The 27210-nt window shown below is 40.9% G+C and overlaps 1 protein-coding gene across 1 annotated transcript in view; it reads left to right on the top strand.

The window, feature by feature from the left end:
- myo3a (myosin IIIA) overlaps positions 1-26112 on the top strand; it is a 58672-nt gene extending 32560 nt beyond the window's left edge. Inside the window, exons 15-37 of the mRNA XM_008302800.1 lie at positions 1824-1922; positions 2041-2155; positions 3093-3219; positions 3575-3785; positions 4891-5038; positions 6450-6603; positions 7180-7268; positions 7364-7493; positions 8102-8184; positions 8438-8479; positions 9888-9968; positions 10070-10275; positions 10382-10493; positions 11186-11348; positions 11426-11512; positions 11611-11734; positions 11823-13125; positions 13206-13350; positions 17746-17840; positions 19807-19847; positions 24695-24815; positions 24885-24976; positions 25867-26112. Of these exons, the coding sequence (XP_008301022.1) occupies positions 1824-1922; positions 2041-2155; positions 3093-3219; positions 3575-3785; positions 4891-5038; positions 6450-6603; positions 7180-7268; positions 7364-7493; positions 8102-8184; positions 8438-8479; positions 9888-9968; positions 10070-10275; positions 10382-10493; positions 11186-11348; positions 11426-11512; positions 11611-11734; positions 11823-13125; positions 13206-13350; positions 17746-17840; positions 19807-19847; positions 24695-24815; positions 24885-24976; positions 25867-25981 (3883 nt within the window). The 3' untranslated portion in view covers positions 25982-26112. The remainder of the gene's footprint in view (positions 1-1823; positions 1923-2040; positions 2156-3092; positions 3220-3574; positions 3786-4890; positions 5039-6449; positions 6604-7179; positions 7269-7363; positions 7494-8101; positions 8185-8437; positions 8480-9887; positions 9969-10069; positions 10276-10381; positions 10494-11185; positions 11349-11425; positions 11513-11610; positions 11735-11822; positions 13126-13205; positions 13351-17745; positions 17841-19806; positions 19848-24694; positions 24816-24884; positions 24977-25866) is intronic.
- Positions 26113-27210: the final 1098 nt, after the last annotated feature.

Below are 27210 nucleotides of genomic sequence, written 5' to 3'. Positions count from 1 at the left end.
GTTATTTTTTCTGCCTGGGATCAGTGCGTAATGGACTGTCTCTCTTTCTCTTTCACCTCTACTTTTCCATTTGAAACTGGTGGCATTTGCCTTCCACCTGCTCTTCAGTCAGTCCATCTTTTCTTCTTATCTGGTGTCTGGGGAGCGGGCCGGGTCAAGTGGAGGGGCTAGCTTATTTCCTGTTTGATCAAAGATTGCAGTCTTGCAGGCGTTCTTAGTGGAACTTCAAAGGCTGACTCAAGTATTCTATTAGAAAACAGACACACGGGTCAGAGGGTTTGGTTTGGCTGCACGTATTAGGTGTAGTTAGACTTTTCTGTAGCCTGTTATTGGATGCTGCCAGTCGGGGGGATTGCAAACAAGGTGAATCCACATCTTTTTTATGAATTACACAAGAAGTGTTGCTTATTTCCTTGCCTCATGAATGTCCTTCCTCACCTCAGGTGAATTATTTAGTCCAGCCAATATTCTACCATTAAAACAACTGGAGTTTATTAAGATTATTAGACACAAAAGTCACAAATATAGCTGCGGGCAGCCACAAATAATATTGCTAGTGTAACAGCTATAATGTGTTTTTACTTGAACCTCCTAATCAGTTGTTTTGAAAAGAAGTGAAACGCTTCCTTTACCAATCATCAGAAGTTAATGAATTCAAACCTGATTTATTAACCTAACTTATGCTAACATCCTGTCTTCTTCTGTCTATCTATAGAAAACAAATAACAATGGGTTTTCATACTTTCAATGTGATGTTTAAGTCAAATAGATATCCAAAATGGTTCTCGGATGGAATTTCATTATGATATTTAATCCCTCTGATTTGTGTGACTATAGTTACTGACTTGTATTGTGTTCGGTAAGCCTAATTAATGTAAAACTTATGAGCTTGAGCATCAATATAAGCAGCAACATGCCCTGTTTCATATTTATTTACACTGAAATTGAAGTTTGTTGAATTAGCTATTACCACATTGCTGTGCACAATTGGATATACTTGCAACTATCACTCACTGGTGCACACATACAGTGAGTTGCACTGTGTACTGCAAATTGAGCCTTGTTTTGTACCCTATATATTGACACTTGTGATTAGAAGACTCTGATGCACACTCCCATCCCTTATCCTGATTATGAGATGGTTTTCTTACACAAGATGATGCGACATATTAACAGGGTGGGAGCTAGAATGTTTCAGAACCTGCAGGTTTTTCAGAACTTCTTCAGTAATCAAAGCAATACAGTGAAAGTTATCAGTGCATCTATTAGTACACCACAAAAAGAAAGTGTTCGTTACAAATTCAGCAAACGAATATACAACAGAGCCCACGTTGCCACCAAAGGTATAACTAACTGTATTCATGGTAGAATTGTAATTTCTGTTTCTTGCAAAAGTTTACATTTATTCACACAAATGAGGACTTTTTTTGATAACGTTTTACAAAATGTTTGTCCAAGAAAAACTCAAATTGTTTTCACACTTTTGGATTTTGAATTCTAAATTGAATATGGACTGATCAAGTGATACAGATTTATGTCAGTTATGGTTTTTGTTTTGTTTGTTTGACTTGTCTGATAATAAGGGCTCCATAAAACTGATCTATGAGGGTAAAATCACTGTTATTCTTATTTTATCAGCCTTCTCAGAGGTATTCACTCTCTGTCTGCTCCTTTGCTCTTTTTATGCTTTGTTGTTTTAATACATATTGTCTTAAATTTGCAGGACCGGAGTGACATTTATTGTTTGAATAACACGGTCACACTACATATGTCACGTTTTTAAGGTTTGATTTTGCGAGCTACATTTGTGTGTGTTTCCACAGAGGGGAGAGAAACTTCCACATCTTTTACTACATTTACGCTGGTCTGGCTGACAGGAAGAAACTCGCCCACTACAAGCTCTCTGACAGCAAAACACCTAAGTAGGTTTGACATTCCTTTGCCCTTCTCCTAAACACTGTTATTTCCTTCTCACATTGTGAACTCTGCTCTTCCCGATACTCCGACCCTGACCTTTGTGCTTCATTTTTGTTTCTGCAGGTATCTGTGTAATGAGCACATTAAATTAGGACCTGACATCGTGAGCAACACCTTCTACAAGGAGCAGTTTGATGCAGTGGAGCAGTGTTTCAAAGTCATTGGATTCACCCTGGAGGTATAAACTACTGCATTAATTACAGGGCAAAAAGCTGAGAGAGGCCTGCCAGCACGCTTTAATAGCGTAACCTTAGCTTTCATACAGACGCGTTCTCACACCCCTACTATATTGTATCTATATTGTACTACAAAATACACGAGACTAATGTCAAAAGTCGTGCACGTGAGGTTCCTCAGGTCCTCCGTTTGGCTCGTGATGGAGCATGAAGCTACAGGCACATGTAGCCAGTCAGCTGTTGGCATTGTGAAGGATAATGAGGCTCAAAGAACTGATTGCTCTTGGGATCTACACGTCAATAGCACTTATCCTGTAATCACTTGGCAGTGCTGGAGGAGCAGCTTTCTATCCTACAGTACGTCTCGGACGTCTTGTCTTGCATGAAATCACAACGAGCGTATGGCGATGATCTATAAGACAGTTTTGTCCACTTTGACGCACAGTTTTCTGACAGTAACTGCCCACTGGGAGAGTTCTTCTTATGTGTCAGGCCTGCCAAACCAATCACACTGGTTCACTTAAACATATGCCACAGGTGAATTCAGGCTTTTTTTTCAGAACGTACAATATTTTATTGAATATTTTAACCTGTTGTTGCTGTCAGTGAATTAAAGGATTCATTAAAGTGTGCTCTTTCTTGGTGCATTTAGGGATAGATGCTACCACTGTAGCAATCCTGCACAAGATGTTAAGGACTTGAGATTGGCTAATTCTAAACCAGCTCTAAACCATCACTTTGTAACACAGGATTAACTTTGATGTACAAGTTACAGATTTGTACTGAGAAATACACCTAAATGAGCACAAATCTTGAAAATCTTTTAAAAATCCTATCCACAAAAGTTAATTACACATCTTGAGACATGTCAGATGTTATTTCTGTCCCCGTTCTCTGGTGTTTTCTGCAGACCATCTATTGTGTGTCTCATGGTTGCAGGAGCTGGGCAGCGTTTACAGCACTCTGGCTGCCATCCTCAACTCCGGCGATATCGAGTTCTCTCCAGTTGCCTCGGAGCACCAAACCGACAAGAGCAACATCTCCAACATTTCTGTCCTGGAGAACGGTGAGAACGGAGAGAGAGAGAAGCATTATATATGATGACTCTTCATTAACTCTGCAGAGCTCCTTGTGGAATAAAGATAAATGTACAGTTGGAAATGATTGTTCTGAGATAAATTATCCATCAGTGCGAACAAGCTGTTGCAGTATTACAGAAAATCATTACCAAACGTGCTTTAACAGTGGTTAGAATTTACAGTTCTTGGCCACTGTTTGCTAAATGTAAATTTTCTGACTGGTTATTTACAAGGCTGTCTAGATGAGGTTTATTCATTTGATATGATCGTTGTATGTTCCTACATGTATTCCACTTTAGAAATACTAACTTCTACCCCATCTCTCATCTCATGTCCCCTCAGTGGCATCTCTGCTGCGTATCCGCTCAGACGAGCTCCAGGAAGCCCTGACCTCCCACTGCGTCGTGGCCCGGGGCGAGACCATCGTCAGGCCCAACACGGTGGAAAAAGCGGTGGAGGTGAGGGACGCCATGGGCAAAGCTCTCTACGGCCGCCTCTTCAGCTGGATTGTCAACCGAATCAACACGCTGCTGCGGCCTGACAGCCACCTCGGGTGAGATCAGGGGCACAAAGTGTGATGGTGTGTGTTCGGTTGACGTGAATGAGGTCATCTCACTTTTGAAGAAAAAAAAGGTTTACACAACCAGGTTTGATTTCCAAGTCTTGAAAGCTGTAGAATTCGCTGAAAAGAACTCCAGATGAGGAAAGACGATGAATGTCTTTCCTTTTTCATTTTGATGAACATCAATACATTTATTAATGCGGTGGGCCATATGAAAGGGTCATGAGATGATGAAAAAAAAGATTTCACCAAACTGTAGTTAAGGTCCCCCCGGAAGAGCTGGAGGAGGTGTGTGCGGATCGGGAAGTCTGGGCGGCTCTGCTCAGGCTGCTGCCTCCGCGACCCGACCCCGGATAAGCGGGAGAAGATGGATGGATGGATGAAACTGTAGTTAACATTTAACACATTAAAACCAGTAAAACTTTTTAAATAAGCAATACCAAGCATCTGCAGCCATTTTAGCAGCTCTGTGAGGCTGCAAATAAGTACGACAGAGGTTTGGGTTGCATGTCTGTATACCAAAACACAGAAACAATGTTCAGCAGGTATAATGCTAACCATGTTTAACATCCTAGTTTAGCATGTTAGCATGCTAGCAATGACTAATTATCACTAAATTGTAAGAAAAAGTACAGCAGAGGAAGAAAGTAATCAGTTTTGCAGGTATAACCAAGTTAGGGTTTTGACGTCATGATGGAGCTCAAGTAAAAGTCATGACATCAGAGTTGTCATTTTACATTTATAGAGGTAGTTTATGTCAAATTCAATTGCAATCCATGCCATATTTCACTTAAAACCCTATCGCGACACTGAAGAAAACAAATCAAGGGATCACCAAAAGTCTTTAGGATTCATCCTCTTGGCAGGATGGATGTCTGTAGCAACTTTCATATACGTAGTCATGGGGGCACGAGAGGAAAATTTAGGGAATCAAACTATAGGAAACATGAATGTCTGTACATGATTTCATTGCAATCCATACAAAAGTTAAGAGATATTTCAGTCTGTGCCTAACTGATGGACTACTTGGGTTCCTCAATCCATGCTGCTAAATATACATTTAAAAGAACTACATTTTCTTTCATATCACCTCTAGAGAGGATGACAAGGGCCTGAACATCGGCATCCTGGACATCTTCGGTTTCGAGAACTTCAAGAAGAACTCCTTTGAGCAGCTCTGCATCAACATCGCCAACGAGCAGATCCAGTTTTACTTCAACCAGCACATATTTGCTTGGGAACAGGTGAAGTCCAGCACTCACTCCAAACCCATTACTGAAATCAAACAATGCTTTCTGAGGTGCTCCTCCTAGAAAGCTCTTTGTATGCAGTTTTCACCTTGGTACTACCTCATTTCCATCTAAATTGTGATAACATGTCATCGTTTGTCACTCTGCGCTTTAAGAGAGATGGCAAGGGTAAAATATGCTGCTGTCTTTATTTACGGCAGAATGGGGTTCGCGATTCTCCCTTTGTTCAGTCTTGTGGGAGTGTTTTGCCTTGAGGGGGTTCAGAGAATGGTTTGCTAATGTTAAATGATTTGGACTCACCCACTGAGAGGTGCCATAAATCATCCCCAACGAGGGTCAATTAGGAGTTGAAGACACTTAGCGTTAGACTTAAATTCACTCTTGGGTATTGTTGGAACCGGGCCCAGAAATACATTGTCCTATAGTGCCAACACATATATTTAGAGCTTACGGTGGAATGAACAGTGTCGTGGGATTAATAAGCTTGACCTAACCTGGCATGTCTACGGTAAAACTAAGCAGATTTAAAGTAACATTGCTGTATTTTCAGGTTTTGTCAGTAATCCGTTTGATTCCTCACCTATACTTTTCCATAAACGTTCCCACACGTGGTTACATATTGTCCCAAACCATCTGCATCCTTCCTGATTTCCTGACGTGCTTTATTTACTTCACAGTGGTAGTTCATGCTAGAATAAGCAGCTTGATTCAGTGTTGTTTGTTCCCGTTTTGTCCTTTTTCCCAGAGTGCAAGTCTCTGCTAATGTTGCTGAGTCATACTAGCAGCTCTGAGTCAGCCCGATCTGATCAGGTTAGCTCAATGCAAAGCTCGGCCTGCCCTCCAGACCTGATTCATCTGAATAAAAGGAGAGAAAAAAACAGAAGACAGCATGTTTTTGCTCTAATATTCTCCTGTCAATGGAAGGCTGGTTTTTGGCCAGTTTATGTTTGCACAGTTTAGGCTTTCTGAACACTCAAGCATGTCATTGAAGAAATAAAACTGCAGCTTAGGAAAGAAAATTGACTCGAAGGTAACAAAACAAGAAAAGTCCTCAATATTTATCATCAACATTAAACGACAAGACAGACAAACTCCTACAAAATACATGCAATTTTCACTTTTATTCCTCATGTTCACCTTATTTCTATCAATCCAACATGTCCTGTTATGCTTTAACACACTAAACAGTCATTCTATGTAGACGGTTTTATTTTAAAAAGTGATAATAGCATTAGTAGTGAGACATTTTTGTCCTCACCTGAGACCATTTTTATCTGACCCACAGAAGGAATGAAAATATTAGAAATTCAATTAAATTATATTTAGACCTACTGAGAAGAGGAACATTGAAAAGAATATTAACATGCAAGAAATCTCATTCTAAGTCTCTCTCGCTCCTGTACAGGACGAGTACCTGAATGAAGAGGTGGACGCTCGGATGATCGAGTACGAGGACAACCGGCCGCTCCTGGACCTGTTCCTGCAGAAGCCCATGGGGATGCTCTCACTTCTCGATGAAGAGAGTCGCTTTCCACAGGCCACCGACCAGACACTCGTAGGTCAGTCTGTCAGATTTCTGCAGGACAAAGTCTGTTATACGGAGGCGTTTAGCGCACACACAGCTGCACACATCACAGACATGTAGTTGTTCTTATTCGTGCACTCTCCAGTCCACTTGGAGGACGCGATCCATACATGCACAGTAGATCGGCATCAATGTGTTCTAGCACATGGGCAACTGGTGACATAGTCTTAGACTTCTACACAGATGAACTTTACATCTCTCAGACTCCAGCACACCCTCGTGTACTTGTAAATGTGGAAGTATAACCCTAGTCTTCATTTAATTAATTAACAAAAAGAAAATCTAAAACCATGACACCTTAACCCATATTTGCCCAATAAAGGCTACGCTAAGTTTTGTGATGCTTTCATAGTCTGAAATTCAAAAAAAAAAAACAACAAAAAGAGCCATAAACTAACTAAACACTTTCCACCAAACTCAGACAGAAAACACAAGTGTCAAAACCAACACTCCAAATAGTTTAATATCAAATAAGGTCATTTTCTGACAGTCTTCCATAGCCTTAGATGGTTTTGAGGATGATCAACTGATGTGTGATTTGATATTTTAGAGAAATTTGAGGATAATCTCAAGACAAAAAGCTTCTGGAGGCCAAAGAGGGTCGACCTCGGCTTCGGTATTCACCACTATGCTGGAAAGGTAATTGATATTTGATTTATGTTAATGTCTGTACAACAGTTTCATGTATTGGCCTCTTACAACTTTGTTTTTTCCCCTCTCCATCAAACGATAAGGTGATTTACAACGCTGCAGGCTTCTTGGCCAAGAACAGAGAAACGCTGCCGGCCGACATCGTCCTGCTCCTGAGGTCTTCAGAGAACGAACTCATTCGCAAACTCGTCACCCATCCTCTCACCAAAACAGGTAAAAGCGACCACCAGCTCCTTTTCAATCAAGTAAAAAATGAAGTTTTAGCCCGACAGGAGCAGGAAGAAAGTTTGCGTGCTTCAACCTCTTAATTAAATAGTTTTAAAGCAGCACTAAATACACACTTAACCTTAAACAACAGGCTATTGTTAGCCTGTTTAGCGTTCCTCTCTTGTCTGCCAGACTTTTGTTGTAATAAGCTGGCCTTGGCAGAGTGAGTGTTCTTTGTTGGGAGAGTAGGCTGCCAGCTATGTCAAAATTAAATCACAAAGCCAATAATCTCCTAATCTCTCTTTTAAAGTAGCCCTTCAAGCGCTTGTATTGAGCGTTGACGTTTTATGACAGTGTGAGGCTGTTTTCACAGACAGTAACTCAAATAAAAGGAATGAACTCTGCCAGTATCTGTTCTGATGAGCACAGTAAGATAGGAGTTTGCATTCAGACCTGCTTTGTGCCAAAATAACCCCAATTATTTATCCCACCGGATAAAAACACGCATTCAGCTTTGTTTCTTTTCGGTGATTTCTGGTTTTGTGACTAATTCTCTCCCCCGGTCGAGGGCAGTTTGTTAACTGACTCACTCAGATCCGCTATTTATTTCACAGGCAACCTTGCCCACACCAAGGGTAAAGGCATAAACACAATGCGGACTCCACGGACCCCGACACGCACCATCACCTTCGCCAAGGTACTTACAGCGCTGTCTGCATTATCACTGTATTAACTCCTACATGAAGAACTTCCTCTGAAAAGTTGTTCCATTTATTTTTATTTTTTTCTTTCTTGCTTTCACTCCTACAGCCAAGAACTACTCTTGAATTACAGTTCAGCCACTTGTGTCACTGCTTTTTTTAAACTGATTACAGCTGATTTTCTTTTTTACTCACGTTTTTTTTTTTCTCTTCATCTCTTCCTCTGTCTCTGCATTTCTGTCATAAAAGATGGGAGTGCTAACCTTGTACAGTTCTTTTTCTTTCAGCGAGGTAATGAACATGTTTCCGTATAGTTTGCTCTTAAGTATATCAACACAGATGCCTTTTCTTACTCTAGATGTCCTAAAAATGCACAAGTAAATCCAGATTTATTAGTCTGTAGAGCTAAATCCTGTACAGATGATGCATAGTTTTGTACAGCTATTCTCCCTACATAGTCATTGTACATGTCAGTGAGATATGCATGTGTGCTTTGCTTTGTAAAATGCATAAATTACATTCCCTGCTACCTTCCTATGCATCCCCTTCTCCTGCTAGAGCTTAGACTGTGTCGATACCTGTTGTTCACATCCAACACTGTAGCAGATTTATAGCACCATGCCTCATTTTACTAAGTAATCTGAGCAAAAATGGCTTAAATAGTAAATCAAAGTTGTTGGTTTTTTTTAAGAACTTCGAATTTTGCACTCCAAGCATTCAATAATCAGCGCGGCTCGCTCTCTTTTTTCAGTTGCCAACATCCAATAAAGCTCCCCCTGGCAACTTAATTACGTGACTTTCTTGTGTGCATTAGTTTAGATTGCGGCGGTACACGACTGCAGCGCCTGCTAAATGTAAGCCTCGAGGCAATTTGCTCACCTAAAAAGCAATTGACAGTAGCTACACCTAAATGTACTGTGTTTGATGAGTTCTTGAATTTATTTCCATTCATCTGCATATTTTAGAAAAAAAAAAAAGAAGCTCATCAAAGGCTTTGCTCTTAAGAAGCCACAATGAGCAATTTAAATGGTACAAACAGTGTTCGGCTGATGGTCTGCTATAAAGGTGGTTTCCCCCCATTGTGTTAGTGCTGAGAATTAGATGAATAGCTTGTGTAAAAGTAATGTGTGTTCAGTTTAATACAATTGTGTAAACGTCTAAGATATTCAGTCCATTTCGATGTTAGCAGTCTGTTGTCGTTGTTAAAAGCAAGTACTGTAAGTTTTTGCTAATTATAGCATTTTTTAAGCATATAGTCATCATGTGATTTTGAAATATCTCTGCAATGACACCTCCAGGAAAGTTGTGTTTAAGCAGACTGTGCTCTTGATTTGGCGCTTTTTGTGTATCCGTTTATCTCTTTTACAGCCTTTTTGGGAATTAAAGCCCACTCCTGAGAAAAAATGGTTGTCTGATGTGCCGCTCGGTGACACAGTACAAGTGCAAACGGTGATTTCTCACAAGATAAAATGCTCTGATTAAAAAAAAAAACAGTGCACACAAAGAATGCTCACTTTGTGATTTAAAAGAAAATTAAAAGAAATTCTTCACACCTATAGATTCCTCCCTATAATCAATGATGGCCCTTTTAATCCTGTAGACGAGTACTAAGACGCATTAGTAGCGTAGAGAGTAGTCTTACTACTTTTGTGCAGTGTGTGTTATTTGTTTTTTTGACATTGTGATGTTTTGTTTTTAGCCGGGTGAACCTGGAGACACGCCTTCACACCCGAGAGAAACCACCAATATGAGAACACAGACAGTGGCCTCTTATTTCAGAGTAAGATCTTATTATTTTAAACTTATCCCATCAGTGAAACATTAGTATACAGCTTTCTTTATTCGTATTAGCCTCATTGTTGCTTTAAATGCTCTTTCTAGTACTCTCTGATGGACCTGCTGTCCAAGATGGTGGCAGGGCAGCCTCACTTTGTGCGCTGCATCAAACCCAACAACGATCGACACGCTAACAAGTTCGACCGGGAGAAGGTTCTGGTTCAGCTGCGGTACACCGGCGTTCTGGAGACGGCCAAGATCAGACGGCAGGGTTACTCTCACCGCATCCTGTTTGCTAACTTCATAAAGAGGTCAGTCTAATCCAGAGAGGATGTTGGCTCATTTAATGGTGTTTATCGAATTGAAAATCAGTGACCCTTGTTACGAGTGTTCAGCTGATTACAATAATTGTTGCAGGTACTACATCTTGGCTTTTCACGCTCACGAGGAGCCGGCTGTGACTCCAGAAACATGTGCGGCCATACTGGAGAAGGCCAAGCTGGAGAACTGGGCGATGGGGAAGACTAAGGTGAACAGAGATATGTTTTATTTAAACTGAACTTAATGGGTATATTGTAACTGGAACAGCACAGGCTATTAACATTCATGCATTTCCTTTGCAGCTTATGTCATTGTGCATTATTTTTTTAACCACAGAAAGACAATGACACCCAGTCTTTCTAATTAAGAAGGAAAGACTGTATTGTGACATTGAGTGGCCAAATCAGAACGTAATGCTGTTAATTGTGAACAATGGTTTCCAAATAGCGCTAGCCTCATAATAAAGCCCACGAGAGCATGCCTTGATTATGTAGTCCAGTTATTTTCCCATATAATTGACATGAAGACATTCAAATCAATACTATGCTAATTCAGTACCGCTTCACAGCTAAGGTTCTAAGAATTTACTGTAGGTTGTTTGAAAAGACTCAGAAGGGGTAAACCTTTCAAGACACTTTCTAGCAAATCAGACAAAAATGATGTTATGTGCTAGACTGGAAAACAAGAATCACCTCAGAGAAGACTCTTGCTTTTTGGGTGCAAAGATCTTTTCCGTCGATTTATTAGTAAATGCATAGAAACGTGTCTTGTAGCAATTACAACTTTAAGGTGATTTCAATGCTGCTCATCTCAAAATGCAATCAAACTTAAACTCCTAAAGTTGGGGGAAGTCGAAGTACTTGTTAGTATCATAGTGTTTTAATGTTTCTTGTCTCCCAGGTGTTCCTCAAGTACTACCACGTTGAACATCTGAATCTGATGGTGCAGCAGGCCACACAGCGGGTTGTCCTGCTCCAGGCTTGTGTTCGAGGCTGGCTGGGAGCCAAGCGGTACCGGCGGATATTAAAGGAGAGAGAACAGAGCGCGCTGGTGCTGCAGTCAGGTTAGTAGACGCTGGTCGTGCACCAGAAGATGAACAAGTCATGGAACAGCCGTACCAATTCATGCTTTTATCTCCAGCTTACAGAGGTCATAAAGCTCGGAAGAGGGTAGCTGATGACAAAAGCAAAGCAAAGCTTGAGGCCTTTATCATCCAGTTTCAGGCTGGTAAGAACAGTCTGATGTTAAATCAGTTATCCCACAAAGCTTGGTGTGCATTGGTTTATCTTTCCCTTATCTTTTCCTTCCCCTGTCATCTTCTACAGTTTGCAGGGGCTATCTTGCAAAAAAGAAATACAAGGAGTTGGTAGACGAGAAGAACAAAGCAGCAACCAAGATTCAGGCTCGCTACAGAGGGCACAAGGAGAGGAAAAGCTTCAAAAGAAAACGGTATGAGAGTTAGGAAATGTACACAGTATAGCCCAGAAAACATGATCAAAGATGAATTTTTGACAAACTACACCCATTATCTATTTAGGGAAGCCCAAGAGAAAGAGAAAGCAGAGAAGGCTCTCAAAGAAAAAGAGGAACAGACGCCTGAACCAGAGAAAAGTACAGACGAAGAAAGTGCTTCAGCTCCAGAAAACGAAGCAAGCAACGAGGAAGAGGAAACTAAAGCTGCCGTGGTTCTTCAGAGCAACTTCAGGGGTTACAAGGAGAGGAAAAAGTTTAAGGAGAGGAAAAAGACGATGGCCGGATCCGAGCTAGAGATACCAGACGCTGTGGAGGAAGAGAACCAGGAAGAAGATGGCAAAGAACCGGCCAGCAAAGAAGAAGAAGGGAAAAAGACCACTGATAACCAAGAGGAGAATGATGAAGATGAAGAAAGCACTTATAAAGCAGAAGAGAATGATGATAGTGATCACACTGAGGTGGCAGATGATGAGGAGAACACAGAAGTGGCAGATGAAGCAGTTATTGAGGACGCAGATACTGGAAAAGAAGCTCAGGAGGAGAGTAAGGAGGAGGGTGAGGGGAGTGGACAGGAAAAGACTGCAGGGGATGAAGCTGTCAACTTGGAAGAGGAAACCAAGGCAGCCACTGTTCTCCAGAGTAACTTCAGGGGTCACAAAGAAAGAAAGAGGTTGCAGGAAGAAGGCAAGATTCCAGCAAAGAAGCAGAAAGCAAATAGTCCTGCAGGTGAGGAAGAAGTGCCAGAAAAGGAGGAGACCGAAAAAGAAGCATCACCTGAAGCTGAAGCAGATGCTTCTGCAAGCGATGTCAAGTCAGACGATGCAGACGAGGCCAAAGCAGCTGTGGTGCTTCAAAGCAACTTCCGTGGCCACAAGGAGCGCAAGCGTCTCGAAGAGGAAGGAAAGATTCCCAAGAAAAGGAAGAAGGAGCAAGAGGCTCCACCAGAACCTCCAAAAGAAGAACAGGTCATGCAGACAGAAGAATCAGTGCCAGAATCCCAGGAGGACGTTTCTGCTGAGAACCCAGAGGGACTGGATGAGGAGAAAGCAGCGACTGTCCTTCAGAGTAACTTCAGAGGCCATCGGGACCGGAAGAAACTGAAAGCAGAGAAAGAAGCGAAACAGAAAGCAAAGGAGGAGACTCCCAATGATGCAGAGGAGGAAGCTAAAGAGGAGGCCGTGGATGTTACCGATGTGGTGATAGAACATAAGGACGAGACAGACGCTGAAAAAGAAAGACTGGAGGAGGAGCAGGCTGCAGTGAAGATCCAGAGTAACTTCAGAGGGTACAAGGACAGGAAAAATCTGAAGGCCAACAAGCAGACAGCGCAGAATGAATCCAAGCAGCTGGAGAGTTTCTCCAAGGAGGTAACGGTCTCAAACAGTCGCCTCTATCCTCTCTTTTCTTCCAGCCGTATGTTGTTTATATTTTCCAATCTCCTCCACAGATCACAAGGTCTTCTCAGGACTTTCACGCCTTGCAGCAGAAGTTGAATGAGATCATCCAGGCCCATCAATCAAACCCCGAGAACAATGGCATGTTTGTGAGAGGAAAACCAGTCAATGGCTACGCTCCCCAGCATCAGCAATCAAGTAAGATAAGTGAGATCGGCTCCGTGAAAGACAGATTATGAAGCAATAAATATAATTCATAATGTTGCCATGGATTGACCCGAGGTTAATGCGCATTTTCGCTTCTGTATTCGAAGCCCTGAACCTCGGGTAATAAAGAAAGACAGTCTGTCTATCTGAGAAGGAAATGCATCCATTCTCACAGTCTACTCATCTTTCATTAGTCTTTTTAAGTCTGCTGCAGCAATGACATTAGACACAGGGCAACGCTGAGTGCAGACACAGTCACCCATAGATGTCAGAGTGCAAATGAGTCGCTTTCTGCCACGCTAAAAATAAGATAAAAGGCTTGTAGTTAAGCTTTGAATGTAAATGTCCAAAAACAGTGGCAGGAATTGGCACTAATTCATTGTCAATTATCTCAAAATTAAAAGATGTGTAGGCTGTTCCTGCTTTCTTGATGTAAAAATTAGAAAAAAGAAAGACGGGGAAGATGTTATCGGCAGATGGTGTTCTCTTTTCTCTGTCGTCCGACTTCATTAGATCAGGAAACCTGAGAAAGTCAAGTGCCAAAACAGGAAGCACTTCTCTCCCCGATGTGTCATCAAAAATAAAAATTTGATTTGCACAGGTGATAGCTGTAATTGGTTTCGGGGGTGGCGAGAAGGAGGGAGGCAGCAAATTGAAAGTTCACAGTCTTTGCAAAACCCAGCTGGCAGCTGAAATGTCAGCGTCGTCAGAGGTTCAGGTGTCTCAAGTAAATAATGTAATATTTGTGTATTAGGACTGATGATTTCCTTTGGTTGGCATCGTTAATATTCTACCATTCATTTAGTCGTTTTCAGTTGTATTTAGAAAGCATGGGGTTGACAGTAGGCTTGTCAATCTTGAACATATGTCATGGCTGCCTAAGAATAACTTACGCTTGCTGCAAGAAATTCTGCATCAATCACATTAAATTTCCTTATTCTTTACCATATTCATGAAATAGTTGCTTCAAAGTTGTTGCCATTGTGTGTTCAGACTGAGCTAAACCAATTTATAAAAGCAGAGAGGAGCCATAAAGTCAGTGAACTGATGCAGTAATCTAACATTTGCTTACATTAGCCACAACAAGCTACTGGTACCAGTAAAGCCTTTAATTGTATCCGCTTGTAAAGATTTGACTTAACTTCTTTTAAAAACTGTATCTGGGTCCAAGCTTCTCCTGGGTTGGCTTAGGTTCTTGTCTTTTCAACATGCTGCAGTGCTGTGTCTCATATTGTCTGAGTCCAAAAAAAAACCTTTTCCACCACTTTAATTATGATACAGGTCTTCCCCATCTGTACATTTTTCTTCATTCAAATCAAGAAAAGCTGTTTATTTGTGTTAGTTTTGGCTAAAGGCACATGTTTGTTTGTGCATATGGACACTAGTATGTGGTTGACTGTCACGTATCTAGGTATTCTGATTGTGAAACGTTTTAAATGAAGTGACATTAAGCCTAGAAAAAATTCCCTTGAGAGGATAGTTAGTGTATAGTATCACGTGGTGTGGTATCGTCTTGTGTCTAAAGTAATGAAACGTATCATATCGTGTAGTATTGTATCGTAACTAGGCATGGGGTGGCAGTTCATTGTATGTTATCTATCTGACCTTACTAATCCTCCAAAACCTGGCAAGTATATATGAAGACGTCTTTTATCTTCATTAAAAGTTACAGCAGTCTTGTACGTTTTTTCAGAATTACCGTTGGGCCACAACAACGTGCCAGTCATCTTTACGTGATACGCATCACAGCTCACTACTCAGTAGAGCACCTCAGAGAACACGACTCATCCTTTTATCCCTGCATGGTGCCTCACTAGAGAATCAAATGATCGTGAAAAGGCTTCAATTCGCTTTTGGCACCACAAACAGCGTTTAAACTTGGGAAATTATTCACTTTCTGATTGAGAATGTGATCTTATCTGTCTTTATTGTTAATTTATCCATACAGTGAGCATATGATTAATATAGCTATAAGCACACAGGCTGGAAATTGGGAGACAGTTTGTTTAAAGGTACCAAGATCTGCATTTCTACAACATTCTGTCACAATTTTAAAGTTGCTGGTGTGCAGTTTTTGTTTACTCCACACAAAGCTTTCTAGTCTTGCGAGGCTAAGATGTCTTGCTGATGTCTTGATCAACATATTTACCGTGCAGACATGAAAGTAGTTTCACAAAGTGCACAACACTGAGTGCAGTCTTCCTTTAATCTGGGCATGTTTGCCCTTTTACCGGCTTTTCTCCAGCACAGCGCATGGCCTGAGGTAAAGCAGGATGAATTATCTGTGTTATTTCCACGGGGTCGGCGCAACTCCTATGAAATTACACTTTTTCCAACGCCACTAAGTAATTTCTCCCATCGACAGCACTAATCTGTCCTCGTGAATTTCACTGACGTAATAAACTGAATCGTTTGTGACACACACAATGAAAGCAGAGGGACGCCAGTCACATTGTTCTTCACGGGAAAGGTCATCAAATGTTAATCACGTTTTGTCAGCCGGCGTTTCCAACGATTACGGCAGGAATTAATAAGACCATGTGTAAAATTGGCTTTACTTGTTTGAGCAGTACGGAGTGACCTTTTAGATGGAGTTGTTCAATAATATTACAAAGTTTTCCACCTTCTTTACCTGAGAGCTCCTGCCCATGATGGATTGTTTTTCCCCCTACATGAGCAGTGATTATTAATGAGAAACAAGCAAAGGTCACGCTAATATATTTATAATTGCAATAACATAGATGAGGGACATTGTTTCGGCGTATCACTCATGACAAATATGATAGATTGCAATACGTCCAGTACAGTATGGGTGATGTCAGGCGTGAAGAGCTGCCCAGCCGCCTGCAAACACACCTCTCGCTTTGTGTTCAGTGCCGCGCAGGGGATCGAACTGCGACGGAGTTATTGGACGCTTTTGTTTGTGTCAAAGGTTGTTTCACATAATCTCTGTTGGAAAATTCAAACCAGCCAGATGCCTTTAGGGGTTAAACTGCACAATGTATTGGGGGCGGCTCGATAAGCACAACAAAGTCAGAGGTCAGCGTGCTGTCAGTTCGCGCTCGGCAGTCATTCCAGTAATCCAGTCAGCCGTGTGTAATGATCCCACCGGCGCTCTCCAGCCATCAGATCGCGATGACCAGCCGCGAATTCTTCAGCGAGACTTTGAAACGAAACCCAAAGCGCTGACCTGATGGTTAATGCGGCTGTAATCACTGAAATAGAAAGTCTGTTTTATGGTGATTTTTGCTGTTGACCCCCCAAACTATCACTCCCAGTCATTATGAATAGGTCACAGAATTCTGCACCACCTCCTTCAGATAAATTTAGACAGTTGTTTAATGTCAGTGCCCAATTTTCTTTCTTTCTTTCTCATTTCCGGAGTCTCTCTAATGTTGAGAAAGGCGGAAATCTATTAAAAGAAATACCAACTCGAAATCTGATTTGTATTTAAAGGCCAATTTTGTGACTGTATTTTTCTTCTACCTGTAAATAAAATAGAAAAACAATGCAGATGTTACTTTTACTCTATGGAACTTGTTTGATGCAGTTTGGTTTGCAAAGCATATTTGTAAAAATCAATATTTAACAGCAGCACTCTCACTTCCTGTGGTGCATTCAATTTAAACTACGAAGTCGGAATTTCAAGGTTTCAAGTCCGACATTCAGCTGGAATGCCATTTGTAGTCAGATTTCCAAGAGTGCTGAATTTTATTTAACTCGGAAGTTAAGTTCCAGTACGAGAAGTCAGAAGACCAAGATGGGTGCCTTCAGGAACCTCTTTGCTTTTCTGGTTAGCCGTTGTTAGAGATACCAGGTGACAAACATATTGCGTGGTATTTTCCACATGCAAACACTGCAGCAGCATGTCCACAGAAAGTGTTTTCACAGTCCTGCGTGTATCATAGATTTATGAGACACAGATAAGACTGAAGTGCTAATAAACAGGGCGTTTCTACAGCTTTCACTACAATTGATTCGCGGAACAGGCCGCCTTTATTTTTGTGGTCAAGAGTGGTGACGTTTTTCACAATGAGGGAGCGTTCCAGTGGAAATTCTGATTTATTTTCTGATTTGTTGTACTTGAACACATTCAGTTCACAGCTCCGATTTCTGCTGTAAATGGAGAATATTAGGGGTTAGTGAAGGGCATTCTGGGAAATGTAGGATGTACAAGGCTGCAGAGGGATGCCAATTAAAATTCTCCTAAATTTAAAAATAACTGCAGACTGATGATGTGTAAAAGTGTAGTTAAGGCTCAGTTAATGTAGAGAAGTGATGCATTGTTGTCCGCCTTAGTTGTCTTGGAACAAATGCACAAATTTTAACTGCTCCGTTCAAATCAACCACTACCTGACGTTTTCAACCGTCTTTGTTGCTTTTCAGTGTCTGACAAGAGACAGTCGAGAACCCCCCGCAGAACCCAACAGCCAAAGACCCTGAACACACCGGAGGACTCCACCTATTACACCCTGATTCATGTGAGTCACAGCAGAGGCGGTAAACGATTCCAGATACTTTCAACAACAAAGCTTTGCTGTCGGCTGCAGCACTAACTGCTGTCCCGGAGCTATCGATTGGCAATTTATTTTTTTTCTGTAGTAGTTCTGTTTACGACATATATATCCAGGAAAAGAAACATCAGAGTTTTTAAACAAAAAAAATGTCTGAAAAAGAATTTTCTTCTTGGGCAGTTTCTTTTGTGCCACTCCATTTTTTTTTTATTGTTCTCTTGATATAATTATTTGGAATCTTTCATAATTTCAGAGCACAAAAGCCCAGCTCAGACAAAGCAGCTGTTCTTGTAACGCTGGAGGTTTGTTTACAATGCTGTCAGTTTGTTTTGGTGGACTATGCTGTAGATTTAGTGCGTCTCATCCATAGTTCGATCAATGAACAGTGAAGACCAGAAATTTAACGTTTGAAATAGACTGTTAAACTTTTACTAAATCAGTAGTTTTGCTGCATTTTTAGCGCATTTATTCGTTTAGCTTTTAAAGACAGAGCGGAATTTACTGAAAACCTTTAAAGTAATGACAGTTTATGGTTTAGAAATATTGATTAAAAGATCCTGGTAAATGGGGGTTAAAGTGGACACACGTAAAACTGGAGAGGTGCAGAGTATCCTCAATGCAAAATCATGTTTTTCTTCAAACCTTAAATCTTTGCTTATTGCTTTAAATTCATGCTTTATTTTATCAGGCTTCTGAAGTCGTATTTAGTAAATAAATCATAGCGAGGCTAGCAGCGATGTCAGTAGCTCTGTGAGGTTGTACTTTGTGGTTTGAGCTAAATGCTAACATGCTCGTAATGGCATCCTAAAAAACATCTGTGATAATTAGTCAATAAAAATAGCAATACCAGTAATCTAAAACTGCCAAATATCTGCGTCAATAATCAGCTGAACCAATAATCAGGCGATCCCGAATTATGATTGATTTACTTATAACAATATCCAAACTTTATGAGCCGAAATGTGCATCTTTTAAGAAAAGTACAAGAAAACTATGAGGAAAAACAACATGTGCAGTATTTTGTAGCGATCCATCTAGCAGGTGTTGAGATATCCAAACAAACACGGTGATGTTTAGCAAGTAAAAAGTGAATTACCATGCTGACCATCATCATTTTCTAGGTAAGGATGATAGAAAGGGCAGTAGTTTTGTAGGTACTGCTGTACCAAAGTATTGGACGAACTGAAATGTTAACTTGATAATGGCGTTTAATTTAACCTGAGAAACATGAACATCTGCACCATATTTAATGGGTGTTCATCCAGTATAGCTGTTGAGATATTTCACTCAAAAGCCCAAATACCGTGTCATAGTGGTGCTGGATGAAGAAAGTCTGGGTTTTAACCTAATTTTGATTGTTACTGCAGAAAATGCAACCTAACTGCTGTCCAACTGCTGCAATTTTACAATCATCCTCTCAACACCCATAAGAGTGGGGGGAAAAAACAAAAATTGTATTCTTCTCATGTTCAGCTCAACAGCTCAAATCCACAGAATTTCCTTTTCTGGGTAATATCAAACTAAACATGAGAGGACATGGCATAAAACCCCTCCCTGTTAGTCTGGCCTTCCCTCAAATTCATCATCTTTACTTACGTAAACGCACAACGGTGGGCTTTCTTAAAGTTAAAGTACACAATTACCAAAAGAGAAATGTAAGGAAAGGCCAGATTTAGACGTAAAATAATAAAGTTAAAGTCAAGCTAAATGAAATACAATTGTGCATAAAGATAAGTTTACTTTTATTATTATAACTTCTAAACTTTTTGGCCCACAATGTGCATCTTTGCTTATGAGCACCCTGTGATGAGGCTAAACAGATATTTGGTTGAACGCCGCTGTTGTAAAGTTGACTTTTGTTCCTTGAGCAGCACAGACATCCGTATTGTTGGCCTGACATGTAGTTATCGTTTCTTTGTGTCTCTCCACTCAGCGGTCTGTCCAGGATGACAAACGCAAGCCCAGGAAAGCAGAGTGAGTATCCAGTTCCTATTTCAACTTAATTTTAACAACCCATCACTAGTGTTTTAAGAGGTTGGCCCGCTGCCTGCTTGCTTGCCACTCCTGGGCCAGAGTAATGACTGCAGCCTAGTGCCAACATAAGGACAGTGTCTGGGTTCAAACTTAACGACCTGCGACATTACACACATCCTCAGTTAAATTAATTACCCTCATCTTTTACCTGAACTGCACTGGCTGAATATACTCAATAAGATTTAATGTAAGGAGTCAGAACTCCTTTGCATTGGCGTTATTTTGTGGATAGTTGCAAGATTTGTTAGGTTTTGCAGAAATGTTCTGTGTGTTGGTGATTTTTCTCTGCAAAAACAGATCTTTCTAGAGAAAAAAAAAAAGAAATGAAATGACTAGAACTGTGTGTGTGTGGATGTGTGTTTTCATGCATATGTATGCGTCGTGCAGGCCGCAAGGTGAGCATACCGCCCAGAGTGAGGGGGTGAAGATAGACCGATAGGGCTGGCTGAACAAGCAGGGGCCAGGGTACTTAATCACAGCAGTCTGAAGAGACGCACACACAGACCCACCTTGATGTGCACACACACGATGCAGCATCGCGCAAAACATCAAGGGTAATAATTTGTTAGCAGATAAATAAAGCCGGCGATGGACAGGAGCAGTTTACATGCATCATTAAGGATGAGAAGGTCAGCAGGAACGATGGCATCTCCGGCTGAAGCTGACAGCAGAGGAGGATGGGAGATGGGAAAACGTGGGTGGTGAGGAGCGAAAGAATACAGAGGTGATGATAGTGAACGGGAGTGAAGACGCACAGAAGGAGGAACGGGGAGGGAAGCGGTGATTGTGTAGCACAGATAACTACATTTTAGTGCCACTGTGAACCGCTCGGCATTCTGTCTCTGAAGGATGCAGCCCGATTGGGATTCAGCCTATTGCAAGCTCGTGAAACCTTCCATATTTAAAGCGCACAGAGTTTAAAATGTTGAAAATTACATAGGTAGCAAAGTGTTTTGTGTTTCCAGTCACAGCTGCTGCAGTTTACTAGAAAAAAACAGAGAACCCGGGTAGTTAGCACATAGACTGGATAGAAGAAGTAGATGTAGTCGCCGTTGGTTTTTAGAATACCATTTTGATGCCTTTGGTGCTAGAAGGGACAATATTTTGATAAGACGGTAAAGCTAGGGAGGAGCGGGGGATAGATGTGACTGACATTCATAGGTCCAGTCTCAATCTCCACCCTAAGCCCCAACAACTAAAGCCTCACAGACTTAACCTGGTAAGTGATTGAGTGCAAGAGGCTGGAAGGGCTCGAAATCGTATAAAGAAGAATGCGACAGCCTTCACAACATACCTATCAATCTACTTTGACATTGCCAATACCCATTTCATACGATTACGGGACTTTAATTTGACATTTTTTACTTTCTTAGCTCTTAAGAGAAACCATATTTGGAATTCATCATACCATCGTTGGACAAATAACACAAGTCTATGTTTGTACTTACATATAAACTCGTTTTTCTTGCACCAGTGGGGTTGGTTTCTTCCTCCATATGCTTGCTCCTTAACCTTTTTCTTGAACGCTTCCAGGCTTCCTCTGGTTACCCGGCGTTTAACGTCACAATGCTATTAACCATGGGTAATTCACTTAGGCAAAGTCTGCAGAAAGGGACTTACGGAAAGTGTCCACAAAGGGCTCAAAATGTCTGCTAGGAACTCAAGCACTTGCAGATCTGACAGGAGAGTCGTAGTGCACACTGGGTTTGGGTTATTGACTGTCTAATTGATTAACACAGGTAACACTAAGTTATCTGCTAATGTTAGCGCTAGCTTGCTGGCTACCTTGGCTAGCAATGTGCATCACGTTAACTGTGGTCTTATTTGGGCTGCTAATTTTGGCAAACTGTACTTGCTAGAAAAAAACTGGATGTAAATTTTGTCTTCTGCCCAAATACGCAAAAGTCCATGTGGACACCACCATCGAGGTTAAACTTGTAGCTACCATGGCAGCAGTGTGCATGCACAGAATACATAGATATCACCTGCTGCATGTATATGCAAAGGAGTCCTCCAAGCGGACTCCATGCAGACTAGAAAGTACTATGATTACAACTACGACTCCATGGCAAGCCAAAGGAGCATAATCAAATTGTCTTAGTGTAACTGAATGTTGAAGAAGACATTTTCAGGTGAGCACAATGTTACAGTTAATGAACAAAATGCTCGATGGGGAAGGGTCGAAGTACGAAGACGAAGACAAACACCCAAAAGACAAATTCCCAGTTATGTTCTGCACAGTGCGATGAACGCACATTGCTTTCCTGATTGGTTGCAATTGTAGCTACTTGTCAAACAGAAGGTAGCCACGCTCGAAAGAACAACCTGCTGAGACCGTAAATTACAAAATGAACACCATGCTGTAGTGCAGGAGACTTGAAACTAGCAAATGAGACCATAAGCTCACAAGAGAAAGGTTTACTGAGGTAACAAATCAAATAAGAAGTGAGGCCATTTCCTTGTAGACTTCCATACAATCGCACTTTCTTTTGCATCCAGTGGTGTCGCCCTCATCATCAGTAAACTCGGAAATAACCAGCATCTGTATCAAAAGTGGTTAACCTTTGAGGGCATTTGCTTATTACCAGTTTGCAGTTTGTGGCACTTTAGGTGGTGTTATTATAAAAAGTTCTCACAAAAGTTGTTAGAATGAATCCCTAATTTTATGACAGTCCATCTAGGAGTTGTCGAAACTTTTAACTCCAACTCACAATGCCAAGGTTATCAAAGTAGGTTTAAAAAAAGCATAGGTATTTGCAAAAAATGTCATTGTAATCCATCAAATAATGGAGAGATTTCGGTCTGGACTCCCATCCCTAAAGCCGTGCACAGCTAAAAATACCAATATAGACCACAGTGATTGAGATGTGACCCCTGAAAGGTAAAGGGAATATTACCACTTCAGCATTATGAAACTGGTGTTGTGGTCCGAAATCTGAACTAAAAAGATCCGCTTCATCCTACTTTAACCTTTACCTAGCATCAGTGTTATCCAGCACTAGGTGTAAAAGCTAATAACCTGATATAATAGATGGTAAAAATCTTGTCCAGGCCAATGTCAATGAGCTTTTCCTGCTGCGTGAGACAGATAATTCAATGGCCAATGGTCCAGACAACAGGGAGGTAATTACAATCAAGGAGAGATTTTCATCGCAGCCTCTGAACAGCATATTTATCATGATTCATCAGTGATTATGTGCCCACCCCGCCTCCAAAATTATTAGGGCAGGTCAGGCCTGGAGCTCATCCCAGTGCTGGAGTGAGATCAGTTTTCTGGGCAGTAGTTTTGGACATATGCAGATTTGGAGTGAAATCCCATCACCATATGTTAATAATGTGCGAAACGTATTGATCTCCACACGGAAATGGTCTTTTTCACACTTCCATTCAAATGGAGGTCAGAGCGAGGGTTCGGCTTCGTAACATCCCCACAGAGCTGAGAGGAAAGCTGCACGGTGCAGAAGGACACTTTACACAGTCTGGTGAGCAGATACTTGCAGACTAGGGGCCTGAAAATGATCCTCTTTTTCTCCGTGATGTTTCGCCGTACTGTTTCAAAGTCACTACTGCCACAGAGGCGCATTTTGAAGAAGTTAAACCAGCTGACGAGACCATAGTTGCTTCGGGATAACGCACCGAGTAAGGAGTTTATATTTTGAGAATGAAGTTGGGGATTTTCTTTGTCACTTTTATACAGAAAGTTTTGTTGGCACCAGTGTGAAACAGCTGCAAAACTGCATCTAAATATGTTAAAACACAAGCTAGAGAGCACGAGGATCTCCAACAGCTACTTGAGAGAAAACAAAAAGATGTAATCCTCTGGCTTTTGACCAATGTTTAGCACAACTGTGTTTTGTGTCTTGTTTTTTAAGCAGCTGTTGAGAGAGCAATCTATGTTACAGATCAGGCCGTAACTACTGAGGCAAACAACTCTGATCAAGAGAATAGATCATTGGTGTGTCCTCTCCTCTCTGAAAGTTAAGTTGGGAACTCATGAATAAGAAAAAATGACTGCTTTATCTCGCCAAATTAACATTACTACACAGCAAATTAAAAGGGCGTGGGAGCATTTCTTTCCATATCTAGATCAAGAAAACTGCTGGTTTGGTGCGAACTCCTGTTGGTCTAAGTCTCTTTATATTTCAGCAACAACGTCCTTATTTTGGATTAAACTGACCATGATGTTCATATTTGTTTAATTAAATGTACTGGTATTTATCACTGGAGTAGTAAAAGTTACAGAGGATTTCAGGCAATTTGCAAATTATTTCTAGTTACATATACTGATAAATAGTGAACTGTATGTTTCATCTTTGATAATAGTTGATACAGGTAATAGAAATGCATTTCCTTAATTTTGAAGAGGTTTTAAGGGCGATCACACCTTTGGTCAGTCATATCACCTGTAGGAGGAGCCTAAATAAAGCCTGGTTTGGTTGTTGTTCTGTAAAATCATGACGAAAGCTTAATTACATTTCTGTTTTTTTCCTCCTTTATGTCCAAAGCTGCAGTTTTATTCTTGTTTTTTACCAACGTTTTTCTTCTCACATAGATTCTGTCCTTAAATAAGTGCTGTTTTTGAATCACAAGCATGATTTAAAGTTTACTCTGGGATTATTCTGTTTTTTAACTCACGTGGGATAACATTAATAAGTGAAACTTTTAAAAAAATGGCTCCTTCAGAAGAGATTATTCATGTTTGACTGCATAAAAACAGTCCCAACAAACAAACCGAGGCCTGAATGTGTGGTTGACATCAAGTCCATCCTCCTCTCTTTGTATTCTAGTCCAGGGAAACAGCTGGATGTGGATGACCAGTACTACCGGGCCCTGTCCACCAGCAGCTCCGATCCCTCCATGTCCACAGAGGCAGCTTCACCCAGCAGCATGCCTGAGAGGAGGCAGTCTGTTGGGAGGCGACGGTCCACGGACAGGAGGCGATCTATGGACAGGAGGCAGTTAGGGGACCGGCGGCAGTCTGCAGAACTGAGACAGGCGGGTTCTAGTCGACACACCAGAGAGAGGGCCGTCACAGAACCAGAGGCTGCCAAACCTGCCAAAGACAACAGGTGAGTCGTCTGTGTTTTTGATGTGGAGTATCTTAAACCTGCATTGTTTCTAACAGCCAGGAGGGGGCGCCTCCTCCGTTTGCAAAAAGAAGTAAAAGTCTATGAGAAAATGATCCTACTTCACCTTCGATTTATTACCAAAGTAAACATTTTTCTGATGGGTTTATTGTCTCAATGGCTAGTTTAAAGTCTCCTTGATTATAAAATTATGTTCATTTTGTGCGTTATGGTTCCATTTAGAGTACAACAGACGATAAACACTGGTATTTTTAAGGTACCTTAACACTGACAGGACGCTGCCATATGGTTTTTAAGTTCTAGAGTGAAATCCACTGCTTGCCAAGACCAAGATGGCGAAATTCAAACGTACGGCTTCAAAATAGTAGTTTATAAATCAATAAATGACATCACAGTAGATAGGTTCATCTTCTATTTAGTTTACGGCTGCCTGTTACAAAAAAAACCAACTTCCCAAGGTGCCTCAAATAAATGATTGAATTTGATTTGTGATGCTGTGAGGTTAGTGGTAATAATTTGTTCAGCAGCAACTGATTTACTCTGTGAGATGTCTATATCTTTGTTTACAGATTATCTTATTTTTTTTTAAAAATACCGCCGTTGAATTCCACATTCCAGTTGTTCAAAGGACCAGTCCACATATGAATGTCATCCATTTTCCCCTCCTGCCTGGTCATTTCTCCAGACAGCCCACGCACATGATGAATGGCAGAAGATGATAAACAATATGAAAACCTCTCCAACTTGAATCTTTTCATTTCCTTTTTTTTTCCCCCATTGGGTTTTTGTTTGTTTGTTTATATCTTTCCCCTGCTTTTTGCCGTCTGTCTTTGTGGTGAAGCTCACGGCTGTCTCCTGTGTTGCGTTGGCAGGCGTTCTGTTCCCAGGATGTCCTCCACAGAGAGTCGCACCGAGGACAATCCGTACGACTTCAGACACCTGCTGAGGAAGACCTCGCAGAGACGAAGACTCATCAAACAGTACTGAACGCAGGGTGGAACATTTTGGCCATTTGGCACCGAATCTGTCCAAATTATATCATGGTATATGAGCACAAACACGTATTTAATACATTTGATTGAATACAGCTTCACAACACTTCTGCTGGAAATGAAACTGCTGCGCTCATCACTGGATGCACTGATTTCAAGCTAATGATGTTGGATAAAGAGTTAATGTAAATAACAAGATTATACACGTTTAATCTTTAATCTGTAAATTAAGATTTATTTATGAGCTCTGTAATGTAGTCATTGATATACTGCATTTTCTCTTCGCTTCTAAAAACTTGCAGGTCATGAATTTGAACACTTTCAATTCATTTTGAAGAACATATCTTTGAAAAATCCTCATCTGCAGCATTTTAATATAAATGTACATTCTCTCTGCTGTAATGTCTGGTTTCTTCATTTAAACATAAAATATATGAAATTACGCAACGTGTGTCCTCTGTTTCATCGAGCTGCTTCGCGTTTAGCCGCTAGCTTGGCCTCCCCGTTCAAGATGAATCATTTTGAAGGAATTCTGTGTGTGGATCCATATTCAGTCGGTCTATTTTAAAGGACCCGTGCTTTAAATTCCCCTCGACCCCTGCTGCTCTGCACACAATAATCCCTGCATTTAAAATGGTTTTATTTTTATTTATTGAAAAGATTTGTGCAGATGTTTTGTGAGAAAAAAAAAAATATTCCAAGCTGGCAGAAGCAGATGTGTCATGATGGTATCAAAGCAGCTCATGTGAATTCTTGTACTCGTCTTTTCCACACTGACTTGAGCATTTCTTTCAGATTCAACCACTAACCTTTACAGTGACATTTGAAAGGAGAAACCCCCCACAGGGGTTGTTAGTGAATCCCCAGCTACATGCTGGCTGCACACTGGCAGAAAAAACTACATATATGGGACTAAATACATCCTGAAAAAACACAGACAACAAGAGAAAACAACAGAATTTTTTTCTATTTTCCATTGATCCTGCTGGGAATTAGCAGACAGTAGCTGCATGGGTTCATCATTCAATTTTTAAAAAAAAAAATACTATTGGAATCATTTAAAATGTGAAAAATACACAATACTGTCAAAAATGTTAATTGAAAATTTAAATTTGCTGGGAAAAAAAATCAAAAATGGAGGTTGTTATGAGTCATTTATGGGAAACCACAAGCCTTACTGTACACCAAATGATCTTTGCCAAAGGGTTCAGTTTATTTTAATCA

Source organism: Stegastes partitus, unplaced genomic scaffold (genome assembly GCF_000690725.1).
Source record: "Stegastes partitus isolate 25-593 unplaced genomic scaffold, Stegastes_partitus-1.0.2 Scaffold1883, whole genome shotgun sequence".
NCBI lineage: Eukaryota > Metazoa > Chordata > Actinopteri > Pomacentridae > Stegastes > Stegastes partitus.
This window is presented reverse-complemented; position numbering and strand designations above follow the sequence as displayed.